Here is a 19,448-nt window from a genome sequence, read left to right as displayed (position 1 = left end):
ATTCTCACACTTTCACGATTTTTAAAAAATGTAAAAAAATAGTAGATGTACAAGCTTGCTGTGAGCTTGTATATCTGATATGCAACAATCTAAAATGAAACGGATGCCTTCCAGGTTTTAATGGGTTTGCTGTCCTTGCCTAAATATTTTGGCACTCATTGCATTATCCAACATGGCAAATATCTCTCGTCTGGCACTTACTGTAGGATTATAAAACAAATTACAGTTACATCTAATGCACTTCCAAATTCTATTGGGCTAATTTCTGGTAATGGTACCGCTACAGCCATACAGACCACTAGTACTTTGCTGCCTATGTAATTCCTGTGATCTGACCTGCAAAGGTGTCCATGCTTTCAAAAGGCAGAGTAAACGTAAGCTCTGCCTCTTGTTGCCTTGACAACTGTGCCTTGGGAACGTGCTCCTTGACCAGTGATGTGACTTTATCTGCCCCACATCCCTCATTGACAGACATTCTGTATTCAGGAGAAAGAAGAGAGTAGTACATCAAATAGGTAAGCAAACACAGTTTTTTATTAGTATCTGTAATATTAAAATCCCCTCAATTCAAAACACCCTGGAAAGAAAATACACTTCATATGATAAAGATGATATCATTAAAATCAATCACTTAAGCCCTATATACTTCGTCACATGATGAATACTGAAAATAGCTATTTTTGCAACATTTGAGCATATAATGACATGGGAACAGGGACACCAGGTTGAAAGTGGTCAATATGATTATGATTGGAATCACATTTTCACACATTGACTGCCAAGAACGCATATATGCGTTCTATTTTTAATAAATCCGTGGGCTACCAAGAACGCAGACTTTATTTATTTTTTTTTGACCCAAAGACCAAGGAGATATGATTTTTCGAAGATTTAGACTCCTATCCACTTCCTTGTTAACTTAAAACTTAAAAATTCTGTATCTCGGCTCCTGAGTACTTTTTTTTTCTCTGGCAGGCAACAGCTAAAAATCTGAAATAATTCTGGCAGTCAATGTGTTAACATGTAAGGTATTAGCTACTTGCCTGAGGTGATATCCCACGCCGCACTTGGTCTTGAGATACAGGGACGAGCCAACGCACTTCAGCTGACCTTGAGAGATCACAGCTTTGCGATCTAGACACACAAAATGTACCACAGTCAGTGGTTTAAACTATTTTTTTAAATTAATGATGAAAAGAAAAAATATCTCAAAAGGTGAGCGCAAACCCATTCTTCAGCAGGAGGAATACTAAGGTAGTGGTAGTAGTCTAGCAAAAACAGACTGAATGGTACAGTGCTGTCACGTTAGCCGTGCTAATACAGAGGACGCTCCAGTATAATTTATGTTATTAGTTTATGAGTAACATGAAAAGGGCATACCAGCCAGAATGTCAGCCTCGTCCATGTAGTGAGTGCTGAGAACAATGACCCTGCCTGCTCTGCGACTCCTCAGCAGATTCCACACCTGGTGTCTGGAGCAGGGGTCCATCCCTGCCGTGGGCTCGTCCAGGAGCAGGATCTAAAGCAAAGCACACAGTCACACGCATGTCAGTGTAAGAGGGAGCAAAAACGTACTAATTCTTTTGACCAGTACCTCAACATCGATATTGTGATGATTTTGTGGGAATAATTGCAAAATATACACAATGCCATTTTTGAAAAATAGTAATACTAATATATCAGTAATGTCTATAATAACTAAGTGATTAAGGGCAAATAAAAGAACGGCTAGAACAGTCAGGTAAGTTCAGGTAAGTTATCACTTTACTGTAATGCAGCCTTTAAAACCAGGAAAAGAAGACAACACTTATCACGATACTACGATATCCAACATCCCACACGATTCCTTGTCTCTTATTAATATATTGCCCAGCCCTACCAGTAAGCAACCTGGTATTAATCTTCTTGACACAGGCTAATACGAGGCAACTCCATGTGACTTATAGACCCCAACATGACTCTTCCGCTTCAGTTACCTTAGGATCTCCTAAAATGGCAATTCCCACAGATAGCTTCCTCTTCTGACCTCCACTCAGATTCTTGGCCTGAGCATGCATGATCTTCTCCAAGTCCAGGTCCTTCAGGACTTTGGACACCTAAAGGACGGGGAAAAAAAACACAGTGGGCCATCAGGGTAAATCCTGTTGACATACTTGACATACTAAAAAAACACCTAAACCCCTTGAGTGGACCAAAACACAGATCACTGACATTCACTGGAGAAGCTCTGTGATAAGCAAATGACAACTAATGCGGAATGGCTTCCTCAACCCATCATGATCAGGTAAATGTTCTCACCAGCTTCCAGAATCAGAATCAATTGATGGGTCTAATTTGTTTACATATTTGTGGAATTTAGATTGGCAGGTTGCTCACAGGGACACATTTGAAACAAGAGAAACAGTAAATGAAATTGATGGAAAGTACTTCATGGGAAACGGAACATATGCAGGTGATCAGACCTCTAACCCTTGGTTTCCAAAGAGTATCATTTTGGGGAATAGAAGGTCTCTTCCATCCAATCTGCACACGGTTTCACTGAGCCTCACTAACTGCATCAGTATGGCTGCCAGTGAAGCAGAGTTAGTGGCCATGTCCACAGAAAGCGTTATTTTGTTTCTTAGCAGCACTTTTCTGCCATGCATCTCTCTCTCCAGCGTCATAGCATCGCATTTCAGCACCAGCGTTTTTTTGCAGAATGCTTGAAGCAGAAAATAGTTCATGTTTTGCAGAGGAGCGCTGCTCATCAATGTCATGTTTGATCCTCCTGGCTGTGTCTGACAACCTAGTCATTTACGACCTGACATTGAATCGTTACCACAGCATTAGAAGTCCATGATTACAGTAGTTTCAGCTAGGCTATTTGGTCTAATAACACATATGACACAATGTCTGAGCACAACGGGCATCAATAAACGCTCTGTGCGAGCTCTCTGGATATTCAAAGCACTACTCCGCTCATGGCCCCTTAACACATCGACCGCCAGAGGTTAATCTCATAATGTACTCACCAGTGCCAAGGTGTTTTTTTGTTTTTTTCATGTCGCCATAGATCTTGTTAAAATCCTTAAGATTGAGCTCTACACGGTCTGTTTACATCCGCGAGATCTCCCTGTATCTCCCAGTGAAGATCGCGTGTCAAACGGGGTATCCATGTTGTAGTTAGAGCGGATTACGTTAAACAGTGAAATGCGAGGAGAAAAAACTACAGGAAGAGAATTGAGTTTCAGTTTCGTCTGTAGAATGGGAGCGGGCGTGATCGTCAAAACCGGATCCCAAATAATTCTATTTCCGGTCATCAAACCGGAAACTCCAAGTGGATCAAAAAAAATCCGAAAGTGCACCCGGACCACGCATGCGCGAAAAGACCGCAGCCCGTAGGGCTACGGTCTCGGCGCTTAACAGTTGGATTTAACGGACCGTAGGACTACGTTCTTGGCGGTTAATGTGTTAACAGCGATTTACACTTAGTAGTGCGCCGGTGTCACGTACCAAAAATTGCCGATCTACAAGCTCACAGTGCAACGTTGTGAGCTTGTTTTCAGTGCACTACATGGCACACTTCCGAGTGTAAATCAGGCTTCACAGAATGTGTACATAGTACAAACCTCGCTGTCAATGTCCGCTGGCAGTATCCCTTTGATGGCGGCGAATATCCTCAGGTGCTCCTGCACGGTGAGCACGTCGAAGATTATGTTGAACTGGGGGCAAATGCCCACCAGCTGCTTCATCTCCGACCCGTCTGCGATTTCCGCCACCGGGGTGCCGTAGATGGTGGCCGAGCCATCGGTTTGCTGGCAGATGCCGCACAGGATGTTCATCAGGGTGGACTTACCGGCCCCACTGTGGCCCAGCAGTGCCGTGATCTGGCCCTCGTAGATGTCAAAGGTCAAACCTGAGGGCAGGGTCCGTCAGAGGGGAACGGGAGGAATGGCATCAGAGGGGAGGATGCAGCTCTTTCTACAGACATCACTACACAGCTACTCAGCTCCTCAACAACTCATCTCGATGGAACACACTGGTACAGTGTTTCCAGTGACTTTAACTGCATTCACCCGGCCTTCTTGTCAGAGAGAATACAGTTAGATGCGGCACACCAGATGAGTTCTATCAAAGGCGCCATTGATCACCGAGAGTGCATAATGACTTGGACTCTGTGGAAAGTATCCGCCAATCAAGTAACTGTACCGTAGTCCATATAGTCCATATGGACAGGCCACGGGATGGTCATGCTGTGGTTGAATGACTGTTGGGGAGACAGCCAACTAATCAGCACCCATTATGGCTGCCCCACTTGAAACAGTGCTCACATGATAAACAGACAAAATGAAGTACTGATTACAAGTTAATAATAGGTTCTCCAATGACTGAAATGTATGAGGGAAAATGTTTTATCTCTTTTTGTAATAAAAAATACTAGCATTTTAGCATAATAGACTATTAGACTCCCAGTCAATTAATCTGCACTACTGGCTACATCCCAGAGAGGTTATGGTGCTAGCCCACAGAGAGACACATCTCCACGCTTGGCTCTAAGATCAATAAGGAGCTGGACTGATAAAACAAAGTGCAACTCTATCTACTGCATGAACTCCATTGATGGGTCCTCTAAGAACTCATCGATTTGTTGTTATATCACATTACGTGCAATTTGAGAAACCGCTACCTGAACTGAACAACCATTCAATAGAACGTGCACAGGCCTCACCTCTCAGAGCCTCCACCGTGTTGTCTTTCTCTTTGTAGACTTTACGGATATTGTTGATGCTGATGGTGGGGGAGAGAGGGAAAGTAAACAACGATAGGGTCAGCGTTAAAAAAGCTCTGGCTGCAGACGGCAGCCTTCTGCTGGCCAAGGCTAATGTAATGAATGATTGACGAGTGGCACTGGACCAAAGAATGTACTGTACTTCCATCAGGTTGACACTTTAAAGTGGATGGAAACTTTAACCACTTCCAACTATATGCTTCATTGATCAGGGTCCCCCAGGGTCAATCCTCTTTTTTCCCCCTCGTCACTGAATAGAATCGGTTGGAATTGGTCGTGTTTTGTGCGGTTGTTTTGGTGTGCACCCAAGTTCGACTGTTGCTTTCACACCTACCCTAACAACCCGTACCAAAGCACTAGGGTTTGATTCAACCGGACAAACGACTACACCTCAATGAAATACCTGTTCAGAGCACAATGACATAAGGATGAAAAAAAAAAAAGATGAAAAAATCTGAATGCAACAGTCATTTGTGTGTAAACAGGTATTTACCGGATAGCTTCTTTCCCTCTGAACTCTGGCGAGACAGGCTCAACAGACTCGTCTCCTCCCGAAGTGCCGTTCATCTCTGCATCGTATACCGAGCTCACCTCCACATAGCGCTTACTGCGTTTGGACCAATACGATGGCTTCAGGAAGTACAATGGAGACCTTCTTATCCCGAACTCACCTGAGGGAGGGACAAAAAAAGGATTTTCGAATGTGATGCGAAATACATTTCAATGGCTTTATGAAAGTTTGTGTGTGTGTCTGTCTGTCTGTCTGTCTGTCTGTCTGTGTGCATGCATACCCGGCAGCACCTGATCCAGGTACACAGCTAGCAGTAGGTAGAGGATACAGTCTATGATCAACATGAGCAGGGGGACATAGAGGGGATGAGGTCCATTGGTCAGGCTAGAGAACACAGCTCCATCACCCTGGGCCTCGAGGTATACCACCTGACAACACACAGAAACACAGCTGTGAATAAACACCATGGTCCAAGAAGAGAGGCTGTTTGCATGGGGTACAAAGGACATACGTTAAATACACGTGTGTGTGTGTGTGTGTGTGTGTGAGTGCATGTGAGTGCGTGTGTGTACCTGGGCGATGCCAATGGAGAAGGCACTGGGTGACAGCAGGCAGAGCAGCCAGACGGCGGGCTGTGGGAAGTCTCTCATCAGCACAGTGAACAGAGACAGACATCCAAACACCACTGTCAACATGGAGCCCACAGTGCTGGCAAACTTTGGCTTCTTAAACAAAGGAGTCAGCATGAAGGAGAAGAAGATCTGTGGAAAGAGAGCATATACAGTATAACCAAACAAGCTTTAATATAGGAAGACTTATGCACTAGCGTTCACACTAGCGGAAACAAAGCGACAGGCTACAAGAATGTTTTTTCCCGTAAAAGGAATAAAACCTCCTTTAGTTTGTCAAAAATACTTTTACAGAATTTTAAATGCTGATGTAGTGAAATGTGTACGCGTCTCACATCATTGAGCGTACGGAATGTACGCTAGTACTGATCGTTGGTATTGATCTCCTTACATCTTAACAATGCTATTAAGGTTGAAGATCAGCTACATTTTCCTTTAATCCTGAGGACTTTATTGTGTATATCAACTCATGAATCGAACACTATACTCACAGAGGAGATACCATAGAGAAAGATTAGGAAAAAGATGACAAAGAAGTCACTGTTGGGGAAGAGGGCGGTATAGGTGGCTATGATGGACATCAGGATGGACATGGTGGTTACCAAAGCAGCATACAGCAGTCCCCATGACAACCTGTTTAGAACACACACACACACACACACGCACCAATTAGAGGCATTTAACAGAAAATCATGCAATCCTCACATTCTCTTCCCATTAACACATTGCCTGCCAAGCATACGTCCTTTTAAATAAAACGCTTGCCTGCCAAAGAGGTAAACATACGTCTTTCTTTTTTTTTAAACAAGAGGGCGCTCTAACACTTAGGAATGATCCCTTGACGCTCAGAGAAGGACTGGACGGATGTGACGTCATCCCAAAAAACGTCACCTCCGTCCACTCCTATAGTAGGATTTACTAAATTTACGATATCTATATGTAGCTCGGATTTCTCTTTTTTTTTGTTGGTGAAAACAAGCCTTATTCAACGGCGATAGCAACAAAATGGCCGATCGCAGTAAAAGAAATATTCCTCCGGTGGATAGAGGAGACCCTCCCCCACCCGCCAGACACTTTTTGTTTACTTCCGTGTCTACAACTTGCCTTCTGCGGCTCTCCAAAGATCGTCAATTTAAAGTAAATAACGCTGGCATGGGGATAAAAATCTCAGGCAGTCAATGTGTTAATGTCAATGTCCGTGTGTTTTCATTTATTTATAAATATTTAACTACGGTAATAGAAAGTATTAACAAGTGCTTGTGACTAAATAATGACAACATTGGATCTATTTACCAGCTCAGAGGCCTTGCGGTTAGAGCTTCCGCCCTGAGATTGAGAGGTCAGGTTTCGATCCCTGGCCGGGTCATACCACAGACTATAACAATGGGACCCAATGCCTCCCTGCTTGGCGCTCAGCATCATGGGTTGGATTAAGTCCCTGCGACTGACTAGTGTCATGTCCAAAGGTCTGTCACAATTATTACATAATTGTCTAATCGCAATTATTTGAGATGGTCGCAATTATTTTTGCATAAACGTCAGAATCGTTTCCATTTAGAAAAAAAAAAAGCTAAAAAATCTAAAAAAAAGCTGAAATAGCAGATCTACAAGCTTACAACGCGTCACGCTGTAAGCTTGTAAATCAGCAATTTCTGCTATTTTTACATGCCTCACGCAACAGAAACGGGAGATCCTGCCCTATGGGCCTCATGGCTCGGCAAGGCTAACTTATTGGATCTATTTGGAACACGGGTTATTTTTGGACACGCAAGGTTTTCCACCCGGAAACATTCGGTGCACATCTCCAATCCACCCCTACCTACCAGAAGGAGGTGTCATACAGTCCCATCATGCTCATGGTGTCTTTGAGACGGTGCTCCTTTTCGGCCGCCACGTTGACAATGAGGAACGTGACGAAAGGCGTGAAGGCCAGGACGAGGTAGATGGAGATGAGGGCGTGAGGGAATTTCTGCACCTCCACAGAGCCCGGCTGGCCCATCATCACTACGCGCAGGTCCATCTCATTCCGGACCGAACGTTTGGTTTGCATCTGCACACACACAGGAATACAGTTTGAAAAACAGCATGGCAGTACAGTAAAATAACTATGCTAAAAGGATAACACAAAAAGCCTGGGAGGGCTTATTTCTATTGTGGTCCAATGTAATCAATTAATCATCATGACATGCGTTACATATGAAAAACACTAAAGGGAATAATAAGTTATATTTACAGAAAAAAAGAAAAGGATGCATTTATCCAATTGTATTTTGAGGACAGCCATATTTGTAGGTCTATATACTTTGTGCACAATCTATGTAAAGTGCTTTGGATAAAAGCGCTGTATAAATGCACCATTTATTTACCATTTGTTGTACGTCAAATAGCGAAAATAGCCGATTTATATCATCTATTTTTGCCATTTAAAAAAAGAAATAGGCACACTCAGAAGACATCCCCAAAGTGGCCACAGCTCATGAAAGTAAGCGCTACCCGCTTGCCATCTCTAAATAAGGCATCTATAATGATGATACAACCTGGGAAGAAAACTAATTCAAAATTACAATCCAGATTGATTTATACATCTTCTGTGAAAAAACTAACGTTATTTTGACCAATCTGTATGGTAGATTATGTTATAACACAATTGGAACTAGCACATCTGCAGTGGTTCGAGGTGGTCTCCGTAATCTTCAATTGAGCAATTTGGACCCTTGTGCCAGAGGTCAGGTAGGACCAGTCCACTACTGGTTGACAAGTGGTATTGCCTGAAGCTCAAAGCACGTTCGACAGTTCGAATGCTGGGAAGGACACAGATCTAAGATCCACAGCTTCTAAGATCCACAAATATGCCCATACATTTGAGCATAAGTTAGACACCATTTGTGCTACACGATTTCTGTGTGACCTTAAATAACAGGCGCAGGGAGCCACCCGGACAGCAGCATCCTGCTGACGCTTGGACCATCTCACCTGGATGATGGCAGCGTCGATAAGAGACTGCAGGCGGATGAAGCCAGAATACCAGTAATTGGCTGCTCTGCAGTTCACTGAGCTGGCAAAGCAGTTGGCTGAGGGGGAGCAAACACAGTGACCACTTCTATTACAGTCTGTTGTACCTCAACATTGTATACATTGTATACATCTACACACAGTATACATCTACGCCAGGGATTCTCAACCTGTGGGCTGGGGCCCACTGGTGGGCCGTGATGATATTGCAAGTGGGCCCACAAATAATTGGCAAAACACTAAGATTCGAATGACAATGTAACATTAATATAGTTTATACACTTAAAAAAAAAGGTTAAAAGTATTTTTTTTTCTTTTCTTTAAAGCACTGAAAGAACGATCGATTGATTGACCATTCAAATAAACAATAAACGTGCTCTGAAAATGCACGCCTATCGGCTGCCGTGTTAAGTGGTCAGCTAGGTGGGCCGCGAATGCTTTTGAGATTGTGGGCCCTGATCCAAGAAAGGTTGAGAAACCCTGATCTACACAAAAGACACATGAAATGCTATTATCACGTAGGCCTAGAAATGGAACTAAGCAACAATACAACACACTGTTACCAATAGATTCGGTGTAATCGCTTGGTAGGGGAAGCTGGTTGTAGGGGAAGCGGAGCCTGTAGGAAGTGGCGGAGCTGTCCAGGAAGACAACGCCGACGTACCCCGACGGCTCATACAGGCTGGCGTTCTCCAGGTCCTCTTCACTGGAGAACATCTCCAGACGATCCTGCATGTCTGGAAACACAGAGGACAAGATGAGTACATAGGGACGAAGTACTGTACCACAAACCCCATACCGTACTGTAGCAGCTTCATACAAGTGACAAACTACATAGTGAGATTTGTACAGAGATGACAGCACTCTGTCCTCTTATCGCGGCTTGACTGATTTGCATACGCCAGTTTCCTCTCTTCTCTGCTGATTATGTGTGTTAAACCAAGGGCTCTTTCTGATCTACCAGGTGAGATTGTGCTAATCAGGTGATCAACTGAGTTGATCAAAAACAACCATTATTAACCATTATTGTTTGGTGGTCATAAATCTTTTCTCCACAGATTTGTATTATCTTTCTTATTGATATTCAATTACTGACTCATTCTTTGTTATATACTTGTATTACTGTAATTACCAGCCTGTAATGAGACAATGGTGTTTTTTTCACACGTGGAGCGGTCGCTGCGACGCAATGGTGATCATATGCCCGAAAAGCTTGGCCACCCCTGTGTTAAATCAACACTTGCTGTCAAGGATATGCAGGATGCAAGACAGGATTGCATCCTGCATAATGTGCATATTCTTGACAGCAAGTGTTGATTTAACACAAGTGTTATATATTAACACAGGGGTGGGCATACTGGGCGACCCTTTCAGGGCACATGATCACTTAGCTATCACATCGCAGCATGACGCGTTGTGAGCGTGTAGTTCGGCTATTTCCGTTGTCGGACACCTTTATTACAACACGACTTCTTTGACAATGGAAACAGGTAGGGGTGTGCCGATATATCGTGATACGTTTTCGTGACGATATGTATCGTTTTGGCGTTTAAAAAAAAAAAAAAAAAAAAAATGACACTGCCCCCCCCCCAATATATTTTCATAATAAAAAAGTGCCATATATCGTATCGATGTCGTGAGCCCAATATCGTGTGTTGTATCGTGAAATTATACGACACACCCCTAGAAACAGGCTTAATGGGCCCACGTGATACTCACGCATCTCCTGGGCCACCTCTTCCATGATGTGGTTGGTGACGTTGGTGATGGGGGTGTAGCCCAGGCCTTTGAGGAAGTGGTAGTCGTCGCGGTCCAGCTCCATGGTGCTGATGCCTCCGTAATAAACATGAGGGTTCAGTGTGCTGATGAGGATCAGGAGGCCGAGCAGCAGCAGCGGCAGGATCAGTTCCTGGACACACAGGAGACACAGAGGCTCACATTTCACGTACAGTACATGCACAAGTCCAATCCTGAGTGTTCATTTAACTCCACTAAGAGTGTAAGACTGGACCCTTATGGGCACATTTTTACACTCTTAACCAGTTAAACCCTATATTCTTAGTTGACCCAGGGTCCCCCAGGGCTCACTATACTCTTTTTCCTCCCCCTACACCAAATCTCTACACCGAAAATAGCAGATTTACAAGCTCACAATGCGTTGTGTTGCAGCACGCTGTGAGCTGTGTGCTGTGTTCGCCGAATGTTCGCCGTAGAATGGGGACATTAGGATTTATGCGGTTAAGAGTTAAATAACGGCCCGGACGGCTGGCGTAGCGGTCCGGGCACATAGGCTGCTAACAGCGTGTCGCGGGTTCGAGTCCCGACCCTGACGACCTTTGCGGCGTGTCACTCCCCATCTCTCTCTCCCCATTTCCTGTCAGTCTACTGTATTCTATCAATAAAGGCAGAAAAAAATATATATCTTTAATAAAAGAAAAACAGAGTTAAATAACCCTCAGGATTTTGCTGTGTGAAGTATGTTTTTTTTTTCCCCTGAGGTTCCGTACTGAAAATTAAAATATAATATAAAGTCAAGTTCTCTTCTGTACTCAAATTCCCTTTTCATCTATGACAGAGATATAAATTTGGCTCTTGGGAAGCAGCCAAGAAAGCCTGACTGTTTTAGATTCACTGCATTATTCTGCCTGTATCTGGTGTGCTACCACACAGACTAGAGCCTGAAAGGATTCCTGTGAATTTCTCAGTGGTGGAAAAAGTACAAAAATGTTTTACTCAAGTAAAAGTATCAATACTGCAATATAGAAATACTCTATTACAAGTAAAAGTCCGGAATTCTACATTTACTTGAGTAAAAGTACAAAAGTATTGGTATCAAAATGTACCAAAAGCAGAAAGTATTCATTATGCAGAATGTCCCATTTCACAAGTTTTCAAATGCATACAAATCTTTTGAAAATAGCAGATGCGTTGCGATGCGACGCATTGTGAGCTTGTAAAGATATTTTCAAACGGCCGAAATGTATATAGGGCGGAAGTGGGTCATGTATGTTTTGTAATAATAATCAAAATCAACAAAGTAACTAGTAACTAAAGTTTTCAAATAATTGTAGTGCAGTAAAAGTACAATATTTGTCTCTGAGATGTAGTGGAGTAGAAGTAAAAAGTACTGAAAATTGGATATACTCCAGTAAAGTAAAAAATACCTAGTCAAGTACAGAACTTGAGTAAATGTACTTCGTTACTTTACGCCACTGGAATTTCTGCCCCATTCTACAATAACCATGACCCAATATTGGCCATGCTGAAGGACTACCAATACAGCTGTCACCATTAAATCCCATGAGAAATTACAGGCACGTGCAAACATAGCAGCCAACCAGAGAAAGTGCCCTTTGTCATGCCTACAAGATTTCTCTCAAATCGTCGCTGTCGGGTGGAAACCTCATACAGTATGTCCAAAACTCTTATTTAAAATTTTAAAACTAGGAAAGAAATTGCAGATCTATAAGCTCCAAACGCGTCGCTTGTAGAAAGGCTATTTTTGCAACTTTTGTGTGACGAAGTAGGGCATCAATTTACTGTGCTCTACTCTAAAGAAAGCAAATTAAGTTATCGGCACCTATTGAATAATTCCCCTATGTAACATTTAATAATGCAGAAGGAAACGGATGCGTTTCCTCAGTGTTTCTGAGACATACCATTGCTGTCAGGCACAAACCTTGCATCTCCATATATTTCAACTTTTGGGGGTTTCTTCCCGTAAATGAATGCCCTACTTTGTTATACAAGAGTCATGCAAAATCAGCAAAAAATACAATCTAGAAGCTTGTAGATGAAAAGAAATGTAAGCGGTCAAATCTGTCTGTGGGTTTTATAAATACTTAACCAAAGAAAAGTATTAACCCATTAAGACCTGGATCTGTGTCATTTTTTGATTTGAGCTAAAAAGCATTATTTTACACTTTGGGCTATTCAAAAATAGCAGATCTACAAGCTCATAGCGCGGCACCGAGTGCCACGCTACGAGCTTGTAGATCTGCTATTTTTGAAAAATCGTGAAAATGTGTGCAAATCTTTGAATATATATATTTTTAAAGCGAACATTTTTAACTAAAATCTTTGCTTCTGGGGGTCCCTGGAACAAAATATTTTGATGAGGGTCCGCGGCCAAATACATATAATTTTGGGGGTCCTTGACATGAAAAAGATTGAGCACCACTGATATAGAAACATAAGTTTTCAGATTCAGATTCAGGAGACATGTAGAATCGGCTTCAGGTCTCAATGGGTTAACAAGAGCTTGTGACTAAATAATAACTACATTGGACCCACTGGAACACAGGTTCCGTTTTCCATAAGCTGAAAAGAAACGCTTTTGGACATTTCTCCCCAAAAGCAACGAGGTGTGAAGAATGTGCACATCACGCCCCAAAAAGAGTACACATGCTAGGTTCCGCTGAAAGGCTCAAAATTGTTAGGGCTTGTCTATAATCATTATCATCCATATTGTTATGAGTAAACGCTTTGAGCTTGTAGATCTGCTCCTTTTGCTACTTTTGAATCCTGAAAAGTAACAGTTTTGGACACTGTATGTACGCTGGGTCTAGATTGTTTAGCTTCTACCTCTAGTAATTAATGGGCAGTTTTCTTCTTATACAGAATTATGTTTTAATCAGTTTGCACGTTTTTTTTTACATTTTCTTTGCACATGTGTGTGTAGTCTGTGCATGGCCATGACAGATGACCAGGACCGCTCACTGCGTAAACACGATGCTACAGCACGACCTTGAGCGTCAGAGAGAGAGTCGTCACATCTTGCAAATAGCTATAGACCAGGTGACATAACTGTATCGGACAGGACCTGTGGCTGACTGCATTCAAGTGCCTTATTAGCTGCTGTCTGGAACTTATTCTAACCAATCTGTATGGTAAGTAAGCCTTGCCGAGCCATGGAGGAGCCTATCTCCTGTTTCCTTAGCATGAGGCAGCTTGACGTACAAGTACACCCCATGGACATGACGCTAGTATGTTGCAGGGACTTACCCCCCAATCCAACCCTTTGATGCTGAGTGCCAAGCATAGACCGTCAAATAATATGGACAGCGTCACGCCATTGGTTTCTACAGACCGTAAATGAAGCCTATTTTGCAGCAATTTCAAAGTAGCAAAGTAGAAACCCTAGAAACATACTTTATCATTAATTTTAAAATAAATGGGACCATCATTTACCAAAACGCAGATCATGGTGATTGACAGAAGACTTTAAACTAGCGACTGGAAGCATATAGTATTTATGACAATTTATTAAAAGGTAATAAAATCAAGCGTAAAGTTCGGCCAAAAACCCATCCGCTTGAATAGAGCCTAATTGCTTCTGCAAGCAGCAGGGGTGAAACAGCGAGACTACTGTCACACTTCCTATATAGCCTCAAACCGTGGAACTTCTGATACCCCATTCAGTGGCTGCCCTTTTTGCTTTCCCACGCGGGAGACCCGCCGGGTTTGAGTCCCGGGTGTTACAGTCTCTGTGTCAGGAGAGGACATAAAACATACAGTGTTGCTTTCAGAAGATCAGGTATAACTGCATTGTATACAAACAGGAAACAGCATCCTAGGGGACTAACACAAGAAAGCATAGGTCTCTCTAGACCCTTAGAGATTTAGGTTAATGCAGGGATGAGTCATATACTGTACACAACAGACCCAAAAAATGCATCTGGTAAACACTTTGTTAGCCTGCCCAGACAAATCAATAGCTTTACTGTCAAAGCTGTTGACAGTGCTGTTGAGTCTGGCACATAAGAGCATGTGACATGATTAATTCCCACCTAACAAGCTCTGGAAGGATTGCATGAGCGTCAAGACATCTGATGACAAACTGCCATCTAGGCCTGCAACTGTCGATTATTTTCTTAGAAATTATTCTATCAATTACTTCTTTGATAAATCAAGAAGTGTTTTATTACTTATATTTTATACTTCTTCAAACGATGGTGTCATGCAGAAATAGTCAAAATAGGGATGGGTTATTAATTGATTATTGTATTAAATTATTGATTATCGGTTATCAATCAATTAGTTCGATTAACCGTTGCACCGCTACTGACGTCTCTGGAAGAAAGGGTAGAACAAGTGCTATTATGCACTATTCTTTTCAGTTGCTTCATTCCAGGAGGCCGCCGGGAAGAAAGGACGAAACAGAGACACGCATTAAATATGCATTAGTGCAACTTAAATCCAAATGAAAAATGCATGGTTTTACAAAGACAGAAAAGGGGGGGGGGGAAGATGGAAGGGGGGCATAATGGTAATTTTTACTCAATTCCTAAATCAAACGCGGGAAAGTTGGGAAGTGCTTTGCCGAGAGGAGAGAATCGATCAGGGTCTTATTTTCTCCCCCCTGTTGCTCACTGCAGTGGCCGCAGGTTAACGTGTGTGTTAACATGTCATTGCAGCAGAAATAGGTATAGGTATAGCCATAATAAGTAAAGAGAGAGAGACTGAGGACTTGGAGAAACAGACAATGTGGCCATGATAATGCACTAGTAGATCCAAAATGTATGAGGCTCATCACTAATGAAATACACTTATAATACTGTAGTTTTTTAATGTGAAATAGCCGTGAGCTGTTATGGGCATCTAAATACTGGTTCAACTGTTCATTTTTTAACCACATGAACCCTAGCATCTGTTTTCTGGGCATAGGTGAGCATTTAATGCCAATTATTATAGCCGATGGATCTACAAGCTCGCATCACAACACAACGGCGCTGCTAGCTTATAGAACGGCTATTTCAGGGAAAATCTGCTTTTTCCAGGGAAGAGATTTGGTGTGGAGGGAAAAAAGGAGGGGGCCAAGTATAGACCTCTGTGGGACCCCGGTTGTTAAATAAAAATACACAAATCCCACTATTAGGATAAATATGTAAGAGAGGTACATTCTACTGTTGGGAAACCAACAGTAATAAACGAGGAATCAAAAATAAGCCTAACACGAAAATTGCATAACGGAAAAATTAATTTGCACACGATTAAAAGACTTTAAGGCTACAGTATAGTCCAGATTTACTGCTGACATCTTTCACACCTCACAATGGCAACTGTCAATCCACATTCCAAGTCAATTAAACTAGATACTGTGCCAACTGGTTCCACTGTAAGAGAAGTACTGGCACAGGAGTTGCAACACCAAAAACGTAGACAAAGAATTAAACCCCAACACATATAGTTCAATAGCATCAATAGCAAAATCAACATATTCCGTTGGGCTGTCCTCAACTAAATAAATTCTTAGTTGACTCATAGTCATAGGAATTTGTCGACTATCCAATTAGTTGATTTAATCAACAAATCTGTATAATTGTGTTATGCTGCATACAAAATCATGACCAGCCTTTTCTGGTTGGTGATGATGAGGCTGACAGAACAATGAACGTTCTAATGTAACTTGATAGACACATAGACGGGCAGAATGACATGGCTTATATCTAGAGTTTACAAGAGATATGCATGAGACAAACAGCATGGAAAACAACCAGTCATCTGACTGTCTTGCTCAACCAAGAACAAACCGACCGATTAGTTGACTATTAATTGACCCTTAATATTCAGAAATATCCAGTGAAGAAACAACACCTGCAGACTCTGCTGTTTGGTTCTCCATTTGATCAGTAGGTTCTTGTAGAGAAGACTTCTTGTTTGGTGCCACACTCCCGCATCTCTCCTATATATGGGCTGCATGCTCGCAGCCTGCCTCATCTGGCTGACGTGTGGTAGAGATGTGCTCTCAGCTGCAAGTCAAGTCAAACAAAATGCCAAATGAAGATGCTTCTACCACCACGACATTGTTGTAAAAGGCTTCTCGGGCGATGTGCATTCTACAAAGAATGTACATTTTCTAACACACTGCTGTAACATTGGCTGTGTGAGGTGCTGAAAGTGGTAAAATGCAAAGCTCATTAATGAATAGACATTGGCTCACTCACTGTCGGCTGTGCATTTCATCGATTTCAGAACTGTACACTTATCGGGTAACAAGATAGGTGGGCACCAAAGAAGAGTGGGCACCTCGGCGTTAAAATTGGCTATTTTTTCCTAAATGTAAAAGAATTTAATATTTGGAAAATGTTTTTAAGTAAAGTAAAGTATAAACGATTAGAACATGCTTAAACATTCGACAATTAAGGTCTAATATTTCAACAATTGCTACAAAACCTGTAAATCCAGTCATTTTGGGGCATAAACAAGAAGTTGAAGGAAAAAATAAGTCTGATAATGGTGCATGTTCACATCATGTATACTTTACATTTATATATCATAGTATTGTATATTTGTCTGTCATTAAATGTTTCGATGAATTGAATGTATATCCCACTATCCAAGGCAAGTTATCACATAACGTACGTTACTGTACGCAGTTACATGTGTAGCTCAATAAAGAACCTCTCACTCCGCTATACAGCTCCGAGATGAGGTTCTAGGTGGTTACCTTCCAGAATCGGGTGAACGTCCGCCAAGGCTCCGCTGTTTACCCTTTTGTATATGTTGTATCCCAAAACTAATGGTAGATTCCAAGCCGCACGGATGTTTAAAGTTTGGAACGGAGCATAATATTTTAGGTCCGAAGCGAAACTACCCGTTTAAATCGCTTATTTAGTCAGCCTGTGGCCATGTTTCCCATTCAACCCGGAAAACCCCCCTACGTCCGCTGCCAGTACTGCTCCCGGTTTGGCTACAATGGGAAACATGGCCACAGGCTGACTAAATAAGCGATTTAAACGGGTAGTTTCGCTCCGTTCCTAAAATATTATGCTCCGTTCCAAACTTTAAACATCCGTGCGGCTTGGAATCTACCATTAGTTTTGGGATACAACATATACAAAAGGGTAAACAGCGGAGCCTTGGCGGACGTTCACCCGATTCTGGAAGGTAACCACCTAGAACCTCATCTCGGAGCTGTATAGCGGAGTGAGAGGTTCTTTATTGAGCTATTACATGTGTAGTTGTGTACCGGCTAACAGCTATACAGTCCAGATGCCCTGATACGACTGTCATATATTATATGACAGTCATATATTATATCTTATATGACAGTCATGGATGACCTTCAACATAGTGTTTGTACTTTGTCCCTTTTTGGTCCGTACATCTACATGAACGTTCAAATTTCAAATATGAAGTGCTTACCCCATGGTCACGGATGTTACAATTATGTACGGGCCCTCAGAAGTACCTGTATCTTCCGTATTGTTCAATAAAAAGCATTTTAATCCAATTGGTGGTCATTTTCTTCGTATTTCCTCCATAATTCTTTCAACAACGCGACCCTATCGGTTGGTAGATGTATTGCACTCTAATACATTATAACTCTATGAGAAAATGGCCACCAATCGGATTCAAATGCTTTTTATTTAACAACACGGAAGACTCGGGTGCTTATGAGGGACCCGTACATAATTGTAACATCCGTGGCCATAGGGTAAGAACTTTATATTTGAAATCTAAACTTTTATATAGATATGCAGGCCAAAAAGGGAGAAAATGCAAACACTATGTTGAAGTTCATCCATGACGGTCATGACAGATGACCGTCTTTGATCCATAACAGTCCAGATGACATTCACTATAAGTCGGTCTTTTAAATTAAAAGAGACATGATGGGATGTACCACGACCATTACAACATGTCTTCATGCAGAGAGGAGCTGCTAGCTTAACGTTAGCCAGTAACCAACCTGCAGATATATACGATGCTGGCTGGCTGGGTTAAGGTTAACACAACTGCACGCTATCAGATGTGACATTTTCCTCCACGCATACGTGTGTATTCGCTGCCGTTGCGACGTGGAAAGAAATGCACAAGCCGACAGCTGAGAAGAAGGTGACGCTGGGCTGCAGCAGCATCATCGACTCAAAGCTAGCATGAGCTAAACCAACACAACATCTTCACATAAATAACACCGCTATGAAAGAAACGCAAGCACGTAGGATACTCACGTATATAATACGTTAAGGCATGTCTTTCTGGTGATTTTCCGAGTCAACGACCACGCATTTCAGTTTTCGGGTGTTGTTTTTGTGTCAATAAACCAAACCTAGAGATGTTTCTCTGCCTACTTCCGCCTGTCAGATGCAGGCACCAGTGTTGCCGGATTCTGTGAGAGAAACAAGCAACCAGGTCTGGGAAAACAAGCCAAAAAGAAGCGACTAAGGCCACGAGCACCCATGCGTTGTGAGCTTGGCTATTTTCAAAAAAGATCTTGGGGGGAAAACGGGGAAAATTTTGAATATTTTAACAACGCAAATCTTGCATGGGGGTCCCTGGCACAAAATATTTGCAGATGGTGGGGTCGGTGGACAATTACATTAATTTGGGGGTCCTTGACATGAAAATGTTTGAGAACCACTGCTTTAAACGACATTAGGAAACAAGCCCAAATAAGCAACTATTTGATAATAAATAATACACTTTGGAAACAAGCCCAAAAATCCGCAACCAGGCACCAACTACCAATATTTTTACAAGCAAATTCGGAGAAAAACAAGCCCATAGTCGCTTATAATAAAGT

At 42.2% G+C, this 19,448-nt stretch overlaps 1 protein-coding gene across 2 annotated transcripts in view; it reads right to left on the bottom strand.

The window, feature by feature from the left end:
• abca5 (ATP-binding cassette, sub-family A (ABC1), member 5) overlaps positions 1-19,015 on the bottom strand; it is a 35,172-nt gene extending 16,157 nt beyond the window's left edge. Inside the window, exons 1-16 of one of the 2 annotated variants that reach the window (XM_080456001.1) lie at positions 18,877-19,015; positions 16,517-16,671; positions 10,640-10,829; positions 9,484-9,657; positions 8,882-8,979; positions 7,732-7,958; positions 6,400-6,541; positions 5,852-6,040; positions 5,560-5,707; positions 5,262-5,439; positions 4,709-4,767; positions 3,609-3,895; positions 1,977-2,096; positions 1,381-1,519; positions 1,044-1,134; positions 337-476 (exon numbers count right to left, since the gene is read on the bottom strand). In XM_080456001.1, coding sequence (XP_080312127.1) covers positions 337-476; positions 1,044-1,134; positions 1,381-1,519; positions 1,977-2,096; positions 3,609-3,895; positions 4,709-4,767; positions 5,262-5,439; positions 5,560-5,707; positions 5,852-6,040; positions 6,400-6,541; positions 7,732-7,958; positions 8,882-8,979; positions 9,484-9,657; positions 10,640-10,829; positions 16,517-16,639 — 2,305 coding nt within the window. In that variant the 5' untranslated portion in view covers positions 16,640-16,671; positions 18,877-19,015. Of the gene's footprint in view, positions 1-336; positions 477-1,043; positions 1,135-1,380; positions 1,520-1,976; positions 2,097-3,608; positions 3,896-4,708; positions 4,768-5,261; positions 5,440-5,559; positions 5,708-5,851; positions 6,041-6,399; positions 6,542-7,731; positions 7,959-8,881; positions 8,980-9,483; positions 9,658-10,639; positions 10,830-16,516; positions 16,672-18,863 lie in introns of both variants that reach the window. The other variant, XM_080456002.1, reaches the window with a different exon arrangement.
• Between the last annotated feature and the right edge of the window lie 433 nt (positions 19,016-19,448).

This window comes from Gymnoscopelus braueri, assembly GCF_963280865.1.
Source record: "Gymnoscopelus braueri genome assembly, chromosome: 17".
NCBI lineage: Eukaryota > Metazoa > Chordata > Actinopteri > Myctophiformes > Myctophidae > Gymnoscopelus > Gymnoscopelus braueri.
This window is presented reverse-complemented; position numbering and strand designations above follow the sequence as displayed.